The sequence below is a fragment of the Ursus arctos genome, unplaced genomic scaffold, assembly GCF_023065955.2.
Source record: "Ursus arctos isolate Adak ecotype North America unplaced genomic scaffold, UrsArc2.0 scaffold_18, whole genome shotgun sequence".
Taxonomy (NCBI): domain Eukaryota; kingdom Metazoa; phylum Chordata; class Mammalia; order Carnivora; family Ursidae; genus Ursus; species Ursus arctos.
The window spans coordinates 43,455,955-43,475,326 of NW_026622852.1; the positions used below are offsets into that span (position 1 = coordinate 43,455,955).

Here is a 19,372-nt window from a genome sequence, read left to right on the forward strand (position 1 = left end):
TGATTTCTCTCCACTAATGGAGGGGATTTACGCACACTGCCTTGCTGTGCAGCCAAGGAGAAGGTAGAGTGTGGATAACGTGACAGTGAAATCTCCTCCAGGGTCCTTGCGAGTCTTACAGAAGAGAGAAGGGAAGGAATGAAGGGAGGGAGGGAGGAAGAAAAAGATTAGAAGAAAGTAACATTCGGAGCCGATGTGACTAGTTCACTGGATAGGATTAGGACCCAGTAAGGCTTAGAGATACGTCTCATTATTATTGCCCTGTTCCCAGGGGAGGACCTCGAGCCTCAGAGAGGTTAAAGAACTTGCCCAAGGCCACACTCTCTGCGGTGGGATCCACGTGGGGGCCATGTGTGTCTTTCACCAGAGCCACTGTTCCTGTGTAGGAGGAATCCGCTGGGAGAGGAGCAGTTGTGGGCAGGAGGGCCTTGCTGGGGGTCTCCTGGGCAAGACCCGGGGTGGTGGGGTGAGTGAGGCAGAGTCAGGCATACTGGAAAAGAGGCCGGGCCTGGCTGACCTAGGATGTCAGGACCAGAAGGGTTCTCAGAACTTGTGTAGAATAACTGATTACTTGGAAACATGGTAAAACCGAGGTCCAGTGAGAGGGAGGAAGGAACTTGTACAAAATCATAGAGCACATTGGTGGTATTTCTAGAAAGAATGCCCTTGGCTTCCAGTCAGAATACTGGGGTTTGACATGACGAGACATGATCTCCAAGTTATGATGGTTCGACTTACAGTTTTTTGATGGTGTAAAAAGCGGCGTGCTTTCAGTAGAAACCGTACCCAGAATTCTGAATTTGACCTTCTCCTGAGCTGCGGATATGTGGTCCAACACACCCTCGGGGTGCTGGGCAGTGACACCTCGCGGCTGATACCCACACAATCATTCTGTCTGCCACTTTCGGGAAAGTATTCAATAAATTACATGACGTACTCAGCTCTTGATTATAACATAGGCTTTGCGTGAGACCACTTTGCCCCACTCTGTAGGCTAATGTAAGTGTTCGAGCACATTTAAGGGAGGCTGGGCTAAGCGTAGATGGTCAGTAGGTTAGGAGTACAAATGCGTTTTTGACTTGCAACATTTTCAACTTATTGGGTTTATTGGGATGTCACCTCTATCGTATGTCGAGAAAGATCTGTGTACCCTTTTCTCAGACGTTCCAGGACCCTCTGCTTTCCTTGTTTTATCAAAGGGAACATGGTCCCTTTACCAGATACCCAAAATGATACCGCACTCAAGCACGGGTCCTAACGCAGATGGGTCCAACCATCAAGCAAAGTTCCAGCCATTATTCTACTGAATGGGATTAATTGACTCCCATGGGGCACGGGTGGGATAGAGGGGCGGTCTATGAGTTCCCTTGAACTTAGATGCAATATTATGTATTCATGAGTTTCAGGCATTTTGATGATTGGAGAGAGTCAGTAGTTCCCCCAGATTTTCAGGGGGGTGCAGAGCTCCCAGTGATTCCTGGACCTGAGTTCCTGGAGGGCAGTGGCTGTGTCTAATCCACTTTCCCATGGCTCACAGCAAGCCCAGAACCTGCCCTGAATAAGACTTCCCAAGGTGTTTTGACGGGATGGCTGGATAAATTGATAAAAGGAAGACTACAGGAAATGCTTCATTCAAGAAATGAGTGAAAGACCAAGCAATCTCCCTAAACTACCCCGAAAGAAAATTAGGTCCCCTAATTTTTAACCCAGTGTGATTTGAATACAGACGCTATGGACACTCACGTGAGGTACTCTAAAGACCTAGGAGAGGTGATGAGACAGTGGAAATCGTAAGCCGTCCACATTTCAGGCTTTTGGAGTCCTTCCTTCGCCCAGATGTGGGGCGTGTTCATGACTCCAGACCAAGAAATCACACCTTTCCTCTCAAACAGACACCTTTGGGAAGGAGCAGTGTGTACATTAGTATTGATTCTTATAGGCCCCGTTGTGGCTAAAAATGATTCTTAAAAAAAAAAATGTATTTATTTATTTTGGCTAGAGAGAATGACAGAGAAAGAGAGTGTGCACGCATGGACTTACAAGCAAGGGGAAGGGGCAGAGGGAGAGGGAGAGAAAGAGTCTCAGCAGACGCTGCACTGAGCATGGAACCCAACACAGGGCTTGAACTCACAATCCTGACACCATGACCTGAGCTGAAATCAAGAGTTGGACGCTTAACCGACTGAGCCACCCAGGCGCCCTGCTAAGAATGATTCTCAATCAAAGAGATTCGGACCCTTCTGCTGTTGCTTCTCTGCTGACTGTGTGGAAGGGGGGGAGTGACCCTGCTGTGGAGACGAGGCCTGGGGGAACCCTCATTTTGATCGTTGTTGTTCCCAACTTTGCTCTTCCCTTGAGAATGCAGACAAGCGTCTCTCCGGTGGCCGCACTGACCCCCTAGGACCCGCTGGCATTTCATGCGCCTTGGTTGTCAGCATCGTCTGGTGCTCAATCCCAGATCTGATGCTTCTCCTTGGGTCTGCGGGCAGCAAGGACTGGGTGAAGGCCCCGCTACCTCTCTCTTGAACTTGTTAATGGCCCCCTTCTCAAGTGAGGGGGTAAAGAGGTGAACAACCCAACTTCTGTCCTCCATTTTTTGTTTGCTTCCCTTTCCTCTCTTCATTTTGCTTTTCCTGACAGGATAATTGAAGCGAAAAGAGCACTGTCTTTAGAATCAGACAGACTGGGATTCCGTTCCTGGCTCTGCCCCAGCAGTTGATTTTAGAAGAGCTATTTCATGGCTCTGGGCTTCAATACTCTCATCTGTAAAATGGGTGGAGGAGGGCCCACATTGAAGGGGCAGGTTGAGGCCTGAAAGAGATGGTATGTGTAAGATTCCAGAGCCAGAGAAAGTGCTTAGTGAATACTGACCTTCCCCAAGGGGCGCCCTTGTGAGAACCTGCCCCATGGCCTCTCTCCAAGCCCTGACCGCTGTCTCGTGGAGGCCTTAGTCCTCGGGGCTGCGGACCCACGCTCCCTCCTCCGTGCTCTGCCCAGGACCCAGAGGTTAAATGTCGGTCGCCGAGCACCCAGCACCCAGGACAGGCAGTTACGTGTAGCCCCTGGGAGCTGGTATAATGTGTGTAACACCCCAAACCCACTCTCGCTTCTATTCCCAATGATTTTTTTTTCTTGAATATCCTCTCTTTCACTTAAATTTTGAGCCCTCTTCAAGATGTATGCAAAAATCCTGCAAACTCACAGCCTCAGAGTCCCTTCTGCCAAGGCACTTTACCAAGCAAGCACTACCAGCACAGACAAAAGCTGCAAAACCCAAAGGAAAATACACCCTCAAGTTCAACAACAACAATGACAAAACTGCAAAATCGTAAATATATAATTAAAGGGCTGAATATGTCACATTACTCATATCACCTCATCAGCCTCAACTCGGCTGTGTTGGGTGCACTTGATATGGGGTGCACTTGGGTGTGGAGTGGGGCTTCTAAAAGCCAGTGTGCCTTGGAGTGCCGGGCTAGCTCAGCATGGGGCTCTCGATCTCGGGGCTATGAGTTCGAGCCCCATGGTGGGTACAGAGATTACTTAAATAAATAATCTTTAAAAAAAAATAAAGTAAGCACACCTTCCTCCTACAAAGATCTTTTTAAAAGGCCCACTTTGTGCTTCTGGCTTTTGTTGGCTTTTCTGTTTTGCTTCTTTAACCTCAGATTGAAAATTCAGACTATCCACTTGTTTCCAGCAGATACTGAACACCATTGAGCTCTTCCTGACTTCTCAGACTTTATTAAAGACAGGGATGTGAGCTGGGGGGAAACAGAGAGTGACCACATCCCACAGTGCCCCACGTGAATCCTCGTGCCTGCCCTCAGCTCCTTCCCTCACCCAGCACCTCTCCCTACAGAACCCTGTTATGACTTCCCTCGCTATAGAAATTACACATTCTCTCTTCTGTCTCAGGAGGAGACCCTTCCTTCTTTCTCAGAAGCAGAAAGCCAGGCCCTTGAGGGACCCAAGGGTCTCATCAGGGCATCTCCCCGACAAAAACAGGGTCATCCCCCCCACCCCAAGAGAAATTCTCATACAACTGCTAAGAGAATGCTGCTTTCTCCATCTGTCACCTTAGCATCTGGGATGGTGAGGGTCCAGGATGGTCTAGGACGTCACTGGGTCCAAACCACTGCTGAGTGCTAATGGTAGACCACTACTGAGATTATGTGTGGGGACCTGAAGGTCACAGTAGAGAAGGGACTTGTCCCTTATGAGACCACTTTTTTTTTTTAATTTTTAAAGATTTTATTTATTTATTCGACAGAGAGAGACAGCCAGCGAGAGAGGGAACACAAGCAGGGGGAGTGGGAGAGGAAGAAGCAGGCTCATAGCGGAAGAGCCTGATGTGGGACTCGATCCCGGAACGCCAGTATCACGCCCTGAGCCGAAGGCAGACGATTAACCGCTGTGCCACCCAGGCGCCCCTATGAGACCACTTTTTGATGTGAGCAATGCTAAGATGTCATCTCAATAATTCTTCCTCTCACTCCTGCTCCACTCTGAGCAGTTGCTCATGTTTCAAGAGTCAAATCTCTTCTTACTTGCTGTCTCAGAAGCCCTTTGGCGTGTTTAAAGCCTGTGTCTCAACCCAGAACCCCATCAAAGTCTGGAACATCAGAACTAGGAGGAGCCCAGGGGTCATCAAGGTGAATCATTTGATTTCACATTGGGGAAACTGAGGCCCAAGAGAAGAAAACATTTACACAAGGAGATATAGGAGTTACCATTAGTACTGGGGTCCTGACCCAAGAAATGGTACCCCCTTGCTAGGCATGCCATTCTCACCAATCTGGTGAAATCATCTAACTTGGGTCTGCCATATGCATTCCCAAGCTTCTTCATGGCAGGTATCCAGCGTTGCAGGCACCTTTCTCTCTCTTCTTGGGAAGGTTTCCATCACTTATCCCTGATTGTGACTGCATCTGACAACAGCCTCTTTCCTTTGAGCCTAACATGTGGAATGATAAATGGGGCCCCTTGCTAAAGAAATTTGGAAGTGACGGGCACCATTCTGGACACTGGGGAGAGGGTGGAGGTTCTGAAATCTTACTGTATGTCCAGTTGATTTCGAGATACTCCACTCACCCAAATTCTCCTGATTCCGTGAGATGTTCTTTGGCTGTGCTCATGGGTAAAGGCTCTGTCGTGGGATCAAGAGAGCACTTAGGAGCCAGGCAGACCTGGAGGGAGCCCTGACTCTAGATCGAGCAACTCATGTTCCCTCCTTTGGACTTCGTTTTCTCACCTACAGAATGGGGTTAATGACAAATTGGATCATTAGGAGGGTCAAGAAGATGGCCCTTGTAAGTCGTCCTCATGGGCTGAATTATAAGCAGTTACTGGTGGCCTTCCTTTCAGACATGTAGTGGGGAGAACTGGACAAGTAAACAATCTAAATATAACCTGACTCGCCTGGGCTAGAATTGGGAGAATCCAGTTTGAGCAAGTGACGGACTTGCTGGGACTGCCAAGCCCAGCTCGGATTTTCTCTTTGATTCCTTGGGGTTGCAGGAGCCTAGCGAAGTGCTTTCAGGACTAAAATTGGCAGAGGCTTTGCATGCTTCCCTTGATGGCGCTATTTCTTCTGCCTCGGCTTCTCCCTCTGACTTGCTACCGCCTGAGTGCTGGGTGAAGGTCCAGTTGGCTGTGGTGGGGAAAACAACCATCCTGAAATCCTCAATGTCCTCAGTTCCCACCTCACCTGGCCCGGGACCTTGTACGCAGAGACCTCTTTGCGCTTCCTGTCCTTCCTCCTCTTCCTCTTCTCTAACTCTGTTAAGATCTATTTCCCATCAAGAGCAATGAAACTGAACCTCCTCCCGGTTCCAGCAGCACTCGCCTTTGGCTGATGCAGCCTCCCGAGGGCTTACATGTCCACTTCCAGTCCCTCTAGCTGCATCTGTGTTTTCTCAAAACAATACAGTGGCCAATATTCTTTCACATCCTAAAATGCTAGAGTTGCAAGAACTTAAAGACCACTTTGGCTTAGGGCCAGAGAGGTTAGGTGACTTGTTCAAGGTCGCATGTAGATTTGTAATAGTTCACGCATTTAATAAATGGGTATTAAGGACCTACTGTGTACTTGGCACTAGGCTAGGGTCTGGTACTAAAAGAATGAATGAGGTCCATTCCCTGGCCTTAGGATGCAGGCCGGTATTTAAAAAACCAGACATTAGGGCTCCTGACGTTTCTCTTCTTATAGTCTGCTCTGGGTTAATTTCGATCTTAAAGGCACTCTGGAAGAGATTTGGTCTTCTGGGTAATCCTTTGAATAAAATAATAAAAATAGGCATAGCTCTTTGACAGCACAATTACAATTATTTTAATACTCGTTAGAGACTGGAATTTCTTGAGGCACATTCGTAGACAGGCTGAGCACGATTTATTTTCCTGAGTTGAAAAGATGAACCGATGAAGGCACAGGGTCCCATAACCTTTTGGAACCCCGTGTGTGACATCAGCACTGTTATCCCCAGTCAGAAGCCCCAGGCTCAGAAATGCCTGCCCCTGTTGTCCTGAGTCATGTTCCCCCCAGGAAACACAGGTAGGGAATGAGATAGGGAAGCTTGGCCGTGACAGAAGCATCCAGAGTCTCCTTGAGAGCCAGGTACTGCAGTGGGCAGCCAGAGTTCAGTCCCTTTGGAGAGCTGTGGGAGACAGGGTAGGATCTTCGTCAGACCTACTGCAACTCTGGAAACTGGCATGTTACCCCACCAGCTCCATCACTGGTGACATGCCACTTCCAGCAGCATCCATGCCTCAGCCCCGGGAGCTGGCCCTGTGCACAGGCAGATCGTGCATGCGGGACCGCAGCAAAAGACCTCTGGCATAGGGTTGCAGGTACGGCGCCCATCCCTCGGGGTATAGATGTCAGTGACCAGGGGATGAGGGCGGGACCCAGATAGCACGTGTCATACCCTGCTTTCTTCAAAGCCACATGGTTGGGTATAGAGTAGTGGCTATAGCTGGGTCATGGAAATACTGATTCTGTGCAGTTCGGCGTCTGCATCTTCCAGATTTTGTTGTAGTTGGGGTGGGGGCATGTCCATGGTCCTGAACCGCCAGTTGCTGCTGTAGTGTGGTTCTTTTGACTGTGGTACACAGCAAGCTCCTACTTATCCCCTCCCAGAATGGACATTTCCGGTTTGCCTTTCCTCTCTTGATGAACATTTTGCAATTTTTATGTTCTCTTGCCACCAAAGGACCATGACTTGTACTCCACGATGTATAATTTGTATAGCTGATAGGGTGTTGCTTTTAGGAGTCCTAACACTTTTTCCACCGATATTTTATCCTATGTCCTTTATAACTTCTCTTCCCCTCTCCCCCCTCTTAGTTCTCCCATAGCTTTGGCTATGCCTGTACACCCCAAAACACTGCCCCAATCACAAAAGCAGAGGGAAAAGTAGTTTGTAGTTTCTGGTGTTCTAGAAGCCTCTCTGCTTCTGTGGAACCCAAATGAATCATCTTCACGTGATGTAGAAATCCACGTAGTTTGCAGCATCACTGTTGATCAGCACACGGTCCTCTGTGGGGTTCACGACACTAGGTCGGCTCGTGCTCGCCGGATGGGTCACACTGACGCAGGAGGAGAAAGAAGACAGTGAATGGGGTCGGGGCGCAAGGAGCCTACAGAAAAGGGCACAGCACTCCCTGCTTCGTCTTCGACTGGCTCTATTTGTCTCCAGAGTACCTACTGCCTCTAGCACGCCAAACGGCGTATTTCTTTGCGCAGTTTCTTGGGTCCCGCCCTATCATACTAGAATCGAAGCTCCAAGAGGCCAGGGTTTGAGGGGTTTTTGTTTGTTTGTTTTGTTCACGGCTATGTCCCAACATACAAAAGAGCACCTGACCCATCGTCAGCATGCATAGATGCTTGTTGGGTGAGCGAAGGGCCACTCAGATTGGCCAGCGAAGGCAAGGTCAGGAGGGAGGGAGGGAGGGAGGCAAGAAGGGAGGGACGGGGGAAGACCCAAACAGGGAATCTGACAGCGCTTTCTTGGACACTTTTCATAAATGTTTCGTTTTCTCTTCTCATCACCATGAGAGGCAGGTGTGATTGTTTTCTTCCTGTAGATTGGAGAGTTGGGGCTTGCCTCTCTCGTTTGGCTCCCTCAGAATAGAAAAAAAGGCTCTAGTGAGCATAGGTAGCCAGTTGCCCGTGGAAAACAACAATCGCCTCTGTCAGTAGACAACACTGACTAAGCTTCTGTTTGCCTTTTACTAACTATGAGGACTTGGTCAGGTCACTTCAGTCTCCCAGTCTCTGCTCCCAAACATGCATTGTCCTGCTACGAACCCGCTGTGAAACTCAGATGACATCCCCACAGCACTCAGGACACAGCGCATGTCAGCTTCGCCCCTACCCCTCCACCCTCCAGGCTTCCTGTCCCGCAGCCTCCCACATGCGTCCAGCCCTGCTTGTCAACACCGTTCAGTAATAACCGCGGAGATGAGCACCAGGTTGAGAAACACAGGTTTCCGGTCCATCTCTAGTTGTCTTGGGGAGGTTTGGGGCAGGCTGCACATCCATGATGTACGACCTGGCAGTGGAAAGCCCGACGCCGCGTGGTTGACTTTTCTTTGCACCGATCCCCATCAGGCCAGCATCCCGGGGGCAATCAGCATGTCTGTCGGAGCTGGCACGGACTACAGGGGAGCGCTGTTCTCTCGGCTGCTCTGGCAAAGCTTCCCTGAGCACTGGGGCCTGCAAAAAATATCAAAGCTCCAGATACCACAGTGCCGTCACTTCCAGGCACCAGGGGGGCTAGGAGACGTACAGGGGTGCGGGGCCCAGGGAGGAGCGGCCGGCGGCTCGGGGGCGCACGGCACACTGCTGTCAGGGCTCAGAGTCAATTCTGATGGGAGCCTGTGTTGTCAGTTATTAGAAGGCAGATATACTTTCCCCTCCGGGCTCATATGCCCACCTGGCAGAGCAAGGAGGATGGATGGAAGGAGCGGGAAGGTCTCTTTCCTGCGCAGTAGAAGGGGTTCCAGATCGGGGGTCAGGATCCTTGAGTTTTGGTTTGCTGTAGGTGTGGGGTGAGTTACTCCCCAACTTGGATCTTCTCTTTGTCACAGCACTCTTGATCTCCCAGGGGCCCTCAGTTGTAAACAGAAGGGGCTGGAATTCTAAGAGGAAGACCCTCTGGCTTTTCTAGTTTAATGAAGCCCAGACAGCCCATAAGTGAGCTCGGCTCTCAGAGACCCCCTCCCGCCCCGTCTGCTAACCCTGCCCGCCTGTGTCCTCCAGGCAACAACAGCCTCCTCACCTGTATGGAGGACGGACTGTGGTCCTTCCCGGAGGCCCTGTGTGAGCTCATGTGCCTGGCTCCGCCCCCGGTGCCCAACGCAGACCTGCAGACGGCCCGGTGCCGAGAGAACAAGCACAAGGTGGGCTCTTTCTGCAAGTACAAGTGCAAACCCGGATATCACGTGCCTGGCTCCTCTCGGAAGTCAAAGAAGTAAGTAGGGCTGGAAACACACACTCACAGGTTCTGGGGGTGAGGAGAGCCAGGTCTAGCTGTCTGATTATAAGGAGGCACTCATTTTGTTATTGTTGTTGTTGTTGGAGGCAGTACCCACGGTTCCTCACATGCTGCCCTATGGGAATCTACAGGGACATTGTTAGTAACTGCCTGCTGGCTGTGTGACCTTAGGCAAGTGACTTCACTTCTCTGGGCCTCTACTTGTCAACGATAAGGCGGGGTCGATAATACCAGTTACTGCGTAGTATTATTGTAAAGAATAAACGAGGATGTGTATATAAAGTGTTTGCAAGGTGCCTGGCATGTAGTAATTGCTCAATAAATGGTAGGTATGAATATCGTCATTGTACTAGCACCCATGAGAACACTCTAGAAGGAAGGGAGAAGACAAGAGTTTGCAGGATTTGAGTTTATTTCAATCACATGGTACTGAGAGAATGTCTGAAACTCTTGCTTGCCCCAAGTCAGTGAATTTTCTTTAATCCCTATACATGCCCCCTACCAACCAGCAGGGCAGGTGGGGGATCGGGAGTGGGAAAGGGAAACGAGAGGCCAGCTGGCTCCAGAGAAACATGGGTGTTTGGATAGGGCATGAGTCCAGCCATCTGATCCTTGAGACATCTCTTCCTTTATCTCTTCTTTGAAGACGGGCTTTCAAGACTCAGTGTACCCAAGATGGCAGCTGGCAGGAGGGAGCTTGTGTTCCCGTGACCTGTGACCCCCCTCCACCGAAATTCCACGGGCTCTACCAGTGCACAAATGGCTTCCAGTTCAACAGCGAGTGTAGAATCAAGTGTGAAGACAGCGAGGCTGCCCAGGTGAGACGCCTTGAACTTGAGGTTGGTGCTTTGGGCCCTCTCCAGTCTGCTTGCGGAAGACCCACCTGTATCTGGAGAACAGCGTCCTTCGGGAGATTGTTGGCAGACACGGCAGTGTCACCAGTGCAGAAGTGAAGAAACTGGGTTCTCATTCTCTCCTTTGGGAATCTCCCCGAGCCTTGTTTTCCTCCCTAAACACCCTATTTTGGCTCTGAGATTCTTAGCTTTGCAAAATGGTTAGTGTTAGAGCCCTTATGAAGGAAAGTATATATGGAATCCCATGGTGTGAAAACGATCACAGTTGAGTTACTCTGATAGGAGTGACCAGGGTGGTTTTGCCAACTTTCCACCACCATCACCTGTGGCTGTCCCTGGAGTATTTAAAAACGCAAGGCCGCCGTGTCCTCAAGACATGCTCTGCCAGCATGGGGAGAGGAGGAAGCACGTTCCGATTAGCAGTATCCAGTCCGGAGAACACAAGGGAAGGGAGCGAGACCAGAAGCAGAGAGCAGGGTTTGGATCTTATCTCCATCCCCTTGTAACTGAGAGGAGGTCTGGCACACCCACCCGTTCCTGCTGAAGGCATCTGTGACTAAAGTTGTCTTACTCCTTCTAAGACAGGTAGGGAATCTAGAACGGAAAAGGGAAATGGTACATCCCCCGGCGGTTCCTCTGTGATAAACCAGCCGTTTTGGGTTGATAGGCTGAGCCCTGTATTTCAAGGGTGTGCAAGGACGTTCCGCCGGGTGGGGCTGGGGTTCAGTCGTCTGGGCCCCCAGGCTGGCTTCACTGGCAGCCGGTCCTCATGCATCTTTATTAGTGCCCCGCCAGTGCCAGGCCCTGCCAAACCGCCACCCTCAGCCCCTCTCCCCTGCTCTTCACATGCAAACAATCGCCGAGTCCTACCCGTTCTGCCTCCAGGATGTCTCCTGAAGCTGTTCTCACCTGTCCCTAGTACCGCCACCCTAACTCAGGCCACCATCATCTCTTTCCTGAGCCACATGCAGCCTTCTGATCATCTCTCTGCTTTCATGCCCTTGCCCCCCTCCAGTGCAAGCTCTGCATTTTCAGCCCAAGCACTTTGTTCAGAGCACACATCTTATCCCAATTCCCCAGCTTAAAGCCCCTCATGAACCAGTGACCCCCATCCCCCGGAGGATAAGCTCCCACTCCTTGGGGTGGACCCAAGGCCTCCAGTGAGATTGCATGCCCTCTCACCTCTGCATCGTCAGTGAAAGAGCTCCTCTCCACTTTTCCAGCTGCCTCGCTCCTAATCTTCCTACCCAGGCCAGCCCAGGCACCCATTCCTCCAGGAACCCCCTTTTTTATTGGAGGATGGTTGACACACCATTCGTTGCAGGTGCACAACCCCGTGATTGGACAAGATTATACGTCGTGCTGTGCTCATCACACACGTCGCTACCACCTGTCACCATGCAGTGCTATCACACTACTGTAGACTATCTTCCCCGTGCCGTACCTCTCGTCCCTGTGATTTATTCACTCCATGACTGGAAGCCCGTACCTCCCACTCCCCTGCACCTGTGTTGCCCATCCCCCCACCCCTTCCCCTCTGGCAACCATCAGTTTCAGGAACTCTTTCTTGAGGTCCTCTGTATGGTCGGTCTCAGTGCCCCTCCTTGAGGTGCCCCTCCCCCTCCCCCCAGCCAGCACTGGCCACACTGCACTGTAACTCATTTCAGGTGCCCCCTTCCTCAGGCTGTGAAGTGCTTGACCACCTCTTTCATCTGCCCTGAGTTTTCAGCACTTGGGACACCTAGTAGGTGCTCAGGGAATGTCGAGCCATGAAAGCCAAAGAAAAACTCACACTCAGAGAAGTCACTCAACCACCCAGAGTCACACAGCTGGTGTTGCCTGAGTCAGAATCTAGATCCCCCCAACTGTGGACAGACTGAATCCAATAGGCACCCCCTGAAAATCCTTCGTCCTGTACACTCTTAGATGTCTGGGTACCCAGCTTATTCCCATCCTTGCCTGCCAGGGAAGCAGAAGCCGGTGCCGGAAGACGCAGAGGCCAGAGATCACCATGGCCTCACGCAGGCTGATCGACTTCCCTCTCCCTCCCTTACATAAAACTGTTGCTAACAGTTACCCAAACTGCTGAGCCAAAAACTATTCTGGCCACGGTCATGTTATCAAACTGAAACCCAGTCTGCCTGGGGCCTGCCAAGTACCTTTCATGGCCAGTTTGTATTTAAAGGAGAGGAAAATGTAAATTTATCAGACGACTCAAGCAGTTCTGTTTGGCAACTGGCGGAGAGGCTAGACGCAAAGGAGCGGAGTATTGCTTGTCGGCTCAAAGAATGAGGGGACGCGTGCCAAATGGGCTCCTAATACAATTGACGTTTCTAGTTTGTACCGAAAATGAATTTCCTCTACCCTCAGACCAGAGGTCTGAGAGCCAAATCTAGTATTCACCTCAGATCCCCTCTTGCTGCCTGTAAACACAGCAGAGACCTACGGCCCAGAGCATCTCGAATGAAACAGCTGGTATGGAGCCGGAATTCTTTGCTTTCCAAACAAGTTCCAGATCCTGGCAGAAGAGGACAGGGACTAGTATAGGGGAAGTTCACGTACTCCCTCCCACTGCCTCTAAAAGGAAATTGACAAATAAAACGCCCAGGTCATTTGTTCCTTGGGAGCCAGTATGATGCTGGATCTGAGTTCAAATTCTGACTTCACCACTTACCAGTGCGAGGACTTGGGCAAGTTGTTTAACCCTTTAAGTTTCAGTTTTCTCATGGGGGAGGGTATATAATACTACCTATCCTGTGAGGATTAAATAAGGTAGTGAAAGTACAGCATGTCTCTGAGTAACCCCTGAAGTTGTGCAGTGTACAACCTGTGCCACCATACATGGTACCCTGGGGAAGGCACAGATGAACTAGCTTCCCTTTTAGGTCACTTCCAGTGGAGAGAATCCCTGATGCTCCACGTGGGCTCCTACAGAATCTGGAAACAAAGACAGTGGCTTGAAAGTTATCCCTCTGTGGGTGGCTGGCCTCAGAAAGTCAGAAAAGGGTGGATCTGTCATGCATGAAGCCGCAGGATGGGATGGGGAGACCAGTATGAACCATAGGGACACCTGATTTATTTCTCAAATAATCCTGTACAATATATGGACTGTCTAGACTAGCAATGCCCAGTAGGACTTTATGCTATGATGAAAATTGTCCCAATCTATGCTTTGCGGTATGGTGGCCGCTGGCTGCATCTGGCTATGGAGTACTTGAAACATGGCTCGAGCGACCGACCAACTAAATTTTACCCTTTATTTAATTTTAAATAGTTTAAATTTAAATGCAAACAGCCACGCGAATATAGCAGCTACCATATTGGAGAGTTCAGCTCTCAAATTTATAGTGTTATTATTTCTGTAAACAAAGACAGAGAACCTTGGTAGTAACAGCTTCTCTACTTTTCAGTATTTCTGGGATGCCAGACTGGTGCCCCGGACTTTGATTTTGAGACCTCCCACCAGACATTTGAAAAAGAAACCAACATCCCCTTTTTCGAATGAGGAAAGCAGTCTCAGAGGCTAAGTTCTTGCCCACCGTTACGAGTGAGTGGGTGGTGCCCTGCTCTTGCGACTGCCCCTGAACACTTCCAGGACAGGCTAGTGGCGGAGGGCAGGAACTCCGTCCCCAGACAGCCGGGGAGAAGTGCTGATTGCCCCAACACTTAATCCAGCTCAGATGCTCCGGAGCTGTCCGAGGTGATAACTCAGGCCCGGTTCCCCAAGAGAAGCATGGGGGGGCGGCATTTGTAGGTGATGGTGGGAGCGGCTGTCTTGTGATTGGGGCAGAGTCTGTGGGAGATGCATGCACGGGGACTGCACAGCGGAGGAAGAGGCTAGAGGTGCTTGCGGACGAAGGAGTACTCTTAACCAGGGTTACCAGCAGCTCAGAGGGAGCGGGACAGGCAGGGTGGGAGTGGAATCAGTAATGTACCCAGTTCAGTGCATGGATCGCAGAGGTGGCCGTAAAAGCCTTTCTGCCACTGGTGGCATGCATGTGGCTCATGCGTTTATGGGCTCTGCTGTGGATACAGCCCAGTTCTCACACATACGGTGCCTCTCCAAGCAGGGGTGGCTTCTGGTTGCCTGGGCACTCTGGGCTTCCTAGAGGAAGTTAGAAATGTTACAGGAGGTGGGCAGGACCTAGGAGATCCCCTGCTGCAACCCACTTATTTTCTAGATGGGACCACTGGAGCCCAGAGAGGGGAAGAGACTTGCCCCAAGTCACACAGCAAGTCACCAGCAGAGTTGGATCTCCACGTCTTTCACCTCCTAACCAAGTCATTGCCCGCACCAGATTTTCTGCCGGTGCTTCCTCATACACATAGGGCTACACGGCACCCTTGTACCTGACTTGGAAGACGCGAAGTGCATATAAGGGCATTGCCTGGGAGCGAGGCCAGTAATTAATAGCAGGAGCGATTTATTGAGCATTTGCTACTTGCCAGTCACTGGGTTAAGTGCTCCACCCAGACCACTTTATTTCAGCCCCACAGCACCTGTCTGGCGTTACTGCCCCATTCTGTAGATGTGGAAGCTGAGGTTCCGTGAGTTAAGGTGGCTCACCCCACGTTATATAGCCAGGAGTGGTGGACCTGAGATTCCTGTTCTAGGTCAGCCCACCTCCAAAGCTTAGCCCTTTATGTCCCACTGTGCTGCCCAGTCCTGTCCTGCTCTGAGGCTGCCACGCGTCTCTCTGCCATTGGCTTGTCTATTTCCATTTCTGCTAAGAAGAACAAATCTGATTCTCCCTCTCTGCTCCTCTCCCCGCCTCTCGCCTCCATTGTAGTGAAGGCACAGAGGCTTACAGTCAGGGGACCCGCCTCTGGGATTGGCGATCTCCATGCCTCGGGCGTGCTGCCTTCCCACGGCGGCTGCTGTCACTTCTATAACGTGGGTGGTGCTTGAGTGGATTCTGAGGTCCCCCTAGAGACGCCACAGCAGAGCGGCCTAGAGCCTTCGCTGACCCTGAGAGGGCCCGGTGTGTGCGTTGAGCTCTAAATGCTTCATGTAATCTGACTTACTCGGTCCTCGTGATGACTCTGTCAGGTGGACCCCATGCCCGTTTGATAGCTGAGGAAATTAAGGAACGCAGGGAGGTTAAGGAGCTTCCCCGGGTACTCACAGCGAGGAAGTTGCAGGGCTGAGATTCGAATCTATGTAGTTTGGCTCCAGTCCATGCTCCTAACTGTTACACTAGCATCATTTAAAAATTCACCTTTTCGCTTCCTAGCTGAGCCTCAATTTCCGAATCTGTAACAAGGAAATGATTACTGTGTCATTAAAGGATTTTTAAATGCCCGTAGGGCACTTGGACATCATGGGTATTTGAGGATAGAATTGTTATATGCCTCTAGCACTTTGTGGGCCTGTGTGACTAAAGAGAGCTTGAGAGAGTACACGTGCTTTTTCACAGACGGATTCACAGGCACAGAGAGGCAGACTGCTTTGCGGAGGGACGCTCAGCCCTCTTGGAAGAGATTTCACCTTAGCACGCAGAACTGTGCATTCGGAGCCGAGAGTACCCGCGGGCCCCGTGCCCAGTGCTCTTGGGTTCTCTCGGATGGCATCCTCAATGTCAGGTGTTCCATGGTCACACTAGACTTAACATCAGAGGTTAATTCCGAGGCTCTGTACTCGCTGGTAGGTAAGCCCTGAATGCACCAAGATCCGGTCCTAAAAGGGAATTCGGAAATCCAGAAAGGCTCTGGAAAGTCCGCTGTGCAGCGGGCACAGTGAGGGCAAAGGTGCAGAGGTGGGAAGCAAGAGAAATGTGCGGGAGAGACCAGCTAACCGTGAGACTAGAAGGAAAGACAGGTGCAGAGCAAGAGATGGGGCTAGACGTGTCATCCGGGTTCCACCGTGGAGGCCCTGGAGTGCCAGGCCACAAGGATGACTTGTTTGGAAGGTGACGGTGTCTTAGTAGAAGGACGGCATACTTTTTTAAGGCAGATTTAATCAGCAGCCGAAAGTGCCCGACGAACTGGGCAGGAGGGAGAGAGGCTGGAGGCAGCAAGACCCCTGCCTTTACGCTCCTCTTTTCTATGGTGGAGCCTTCTATGGTGGATTTCTCTATGGCGAAATTCCCTGAGCAGATTCCAGCTAGTTCTAACACGTTCTCTGCTGCACACCGAGGTCCCCAGCCAACTCTGGCCCACGTAGTGCTGAGGTCTGCAGCCCTTCAGGGGCTGGAGGCCAAATGCATCATAGGCCCAGGCCAAGGCTCCAGGAAATTGGGGTCAATTTCCTAGTCTCCCGAGGGCCCAGCAGAATCATGGGGCCTGGGACCTGGGGCTCCAGGAGGAAGAGTCGCTTCTCTGAAGCCACATGAAGCTGCCTAAACTCTCCCTGAGCTCACGCAGAACCCCTGGGGGTGGGCCCTGCAAGACGTCCCGCAGCTGTGTGCTTGGGATGGGCCACCCTTGTCCCCTGGTCACAGAGGCTTCCACTGCAGTCAGGCCTGTGAGAGGCCCGGAGATGGCCCCCCTTTCTCTTCTGAATCCTGTCTCCTTGCAGCTGTTTTCTCAGACAGGGGAGGTCCAGCCTGCCGCAGCCCTTTCAACAGCCCATGCCTTTCCTCCTGCGCGCTCATTCATTTATTCCCTCGTTCGCCCATGTCTTCGTTGGTCACTCGTGCATGTATCCCCTCACCCACACATTCCTTTACGTTCTTGCTTATTGAGCAGGTTCATTCCCTAACTCTCTACGTGGTCACCCCATCTCCTGTCACACAGTTCCTGGTGAACCCAGATGTCTCCTGAGTGATGAATGAATGGACCCACGTGGTCAGGACCTGTGAGGTGCTGTGGAAAAGCCCTGGGGATGCGGGGGGAAGGCGGCACCGTCTTGGGCCTTGAGGAGTTCATCCTCTAGGTGGGAGCGGATGATAAACAGAGGCAGGGCGTGTCAGAGACCGTAAGGTAGCGCGCCCTGCCGAGTTAGAGCGGCCTCAGGACGGGACCGTCTGTGCCAGACGGGGTGTCTGGGCGGGGAGGGAACACGGCAGCTAGGAGCGTGAGCGCAGAAGCTGGTGGCGGGAGATGGCGTATGGTGCCTCTGAGAATGCGCGCGATTTAAACCGAGTTCAAGGTTGGTGGCAGTGCTGTAGGGAGCGAAGCCGTGGCGAATTAGTGGGAGTTAAGACCACGGGGCTCTGGAGGCCAGGCACAGGAGCTGAAGGGAAGCTGAGGGGCACGGGAGCCCAGGCATAGATTTTCAGCTCCCCTGGCCTCATACAGAGTTTCTCTTCTTATCAGAACTTGAAAGAGGGAGAGAATACACCGTTTGTCCTATGATGGAGGGACCCCAGTCCAGAAACCACCCACGGTTCTCCATTCTCAAGGGGTAGAGTCCAAACTCCATAAGCTGACATCGAAGGCCCCACCCCGCATCTGCCCTACCAGCTCATCCTCCCTTGACTCACAAGATGAGAACCCCCGGGGAGCTCTCTGCTGCTCCCTATACTTCCTTGCATTTGCACATGCCCTTTGGCCTTCCAGAAAGGTCTCTCTATCCCTGTTCTGCCTGTGATTCTGTGGATCCTTGAAAACGCTCTTCCATTTATCACCTTCTCTGCTGGGCCTCCCTGCTTGCCCCTGACAAGCGATTACTCTCCCTGTGTCCTCACAGCACCGAGCACCGTCGCACTGACGTGGCTGGTGCCTGCCCACATGACTGTCTTTCTCACGGGGCCCGGTGCCGGCTCCCTTTACTTTCGGACCCCACAGGGCTGGGCATAGACTGGGCACTAAGAAGTGATCCTCGGATTCAGGGGCGGTTCTAAATATCTGCAGAGCGGGACCTCCCACTAGAATCCCAGACTTTGAAAGGGGGCTCAGAGAGAGGACCGTGCCTGCAAGCCGCACGTGCCCACCGCCTTGCGGAAGATGGAGAAGCCGAGTAGTGCCTGTTTTAAAGAAATGGGGCGGAGGGCACAGACAGAAGGATCCCCACACTACCCTCCGGGGGCCGTTACAGCTGGAACAGAATGAAATGGAGCAAAAGGAAGGAAGGAAGGAAGGAAGGAAGGAAGGAAGGAAGGGAGGAAGGGAGGAAGGGAGGAAGGGAGGAAGGGAAAGGAGAGGAAGGAAGTGCCCTGGAAGGAAAAGCTTCTGACCTGCCCAGTTCGCGTGTGGCAGGGCTGTCCTGTGGGCTGCTTTCTCACCGGCTGAGGGAAACCAGCTTTGCCGAATGCCTGCCCTCTCACAAACAGCTCCAGGACCCACGCTCGTACTTACTGTATGGGCTGGGGTGTGTTCGGTCACCTACCCTCTCAGTTAAAAAATTAACACACAAAACAAATCCCTCTGACTGAAATCTGAAAGAGCTCGAAGCTAGGGTTCAGGAAACCTGGGAGGTAGGCTCGCTGGAGAGCTCAGAGCATGTGTCCTCCCCAGTTGAGTCTTCAGATTCCCCATCCGTCAAGCGGAGATGTTAACAGTGCCTCTATTTAGGGTAATTGGGTTTGTCTGTTTCCTTCCTTCCTTCCTTCCCTCCTTCTTTCTTTCCTTCTTTCTTCCTTTCCTTTCCTTCCTTCTTTCCGTCCTTCCTTCCTTTTTTCTTTTGTCTTCCCTCCCCTCCCCTCCCCTCCCCGCCTCTCCTTTCTTCTCCTCGCCTCTTCTGTTCTTTTCTTTTTTCTTTTCTTTTCTTTTCTTTTCTTTCAACAATTCCTTTCAGTGTTTCTACCATTGTTAAGAAATTGTTTTTGGAACATTTCCAAGGCTCTGGGGAGATGAGGAGCAGTTTCCTCTTTTACTTTGAGGGTCTTATTATGGTGAGGGTGACAGTCCCTCTCGGTCGCCCTGACTGTTCTTCTGTGGTGCTCAGGGACGTGGGAGCAACGTCATCCACTGCCGGAAAGATGGCACCTGGAGCGGCTCCTTCCACGTCTGCCAGGAGATGCAAGGCCAGTGCTCGGCCCCGGACCCGCTCAACAGCAACCTCAAACTGCAGTGTCCGGAAGGCTATGCCATAGGTACAGGGGGCGCGTGGGGGCGGCCGTGGGAGGGGCAGGTCCCTCT

At 51.6% G+C, this 19,372-nt stretch overlaps 1 protein-coding gene across 1 annotated transcript in view; it reads left to right on the top strand.

Moving 5' to 3' along the window:
- PAPPA (pappalysin 1) overlaps positions 1-19,372 on the top strand; it is a 239,779-nt gene that overhangs the window by 185,507 nt on the left and 34,900 nt on the right. The window contains exons 16-18 of the mRNA XM_026513725.4: positions 9,263-9,473; positions 10,144-10,315; positions 19,179-19,326. Of these exons, the coding sequence (XP_026369510.2) occupies positions 9,263-9,473; positions 10,144-10,315; positions 19,179-19,326 (531 nt within the window). The remainder of the gene's footprint in view (positions 1-9,262; positions 9,474-10,143; positions 10,316-19,178; positions 19,327-19,372) is intronic.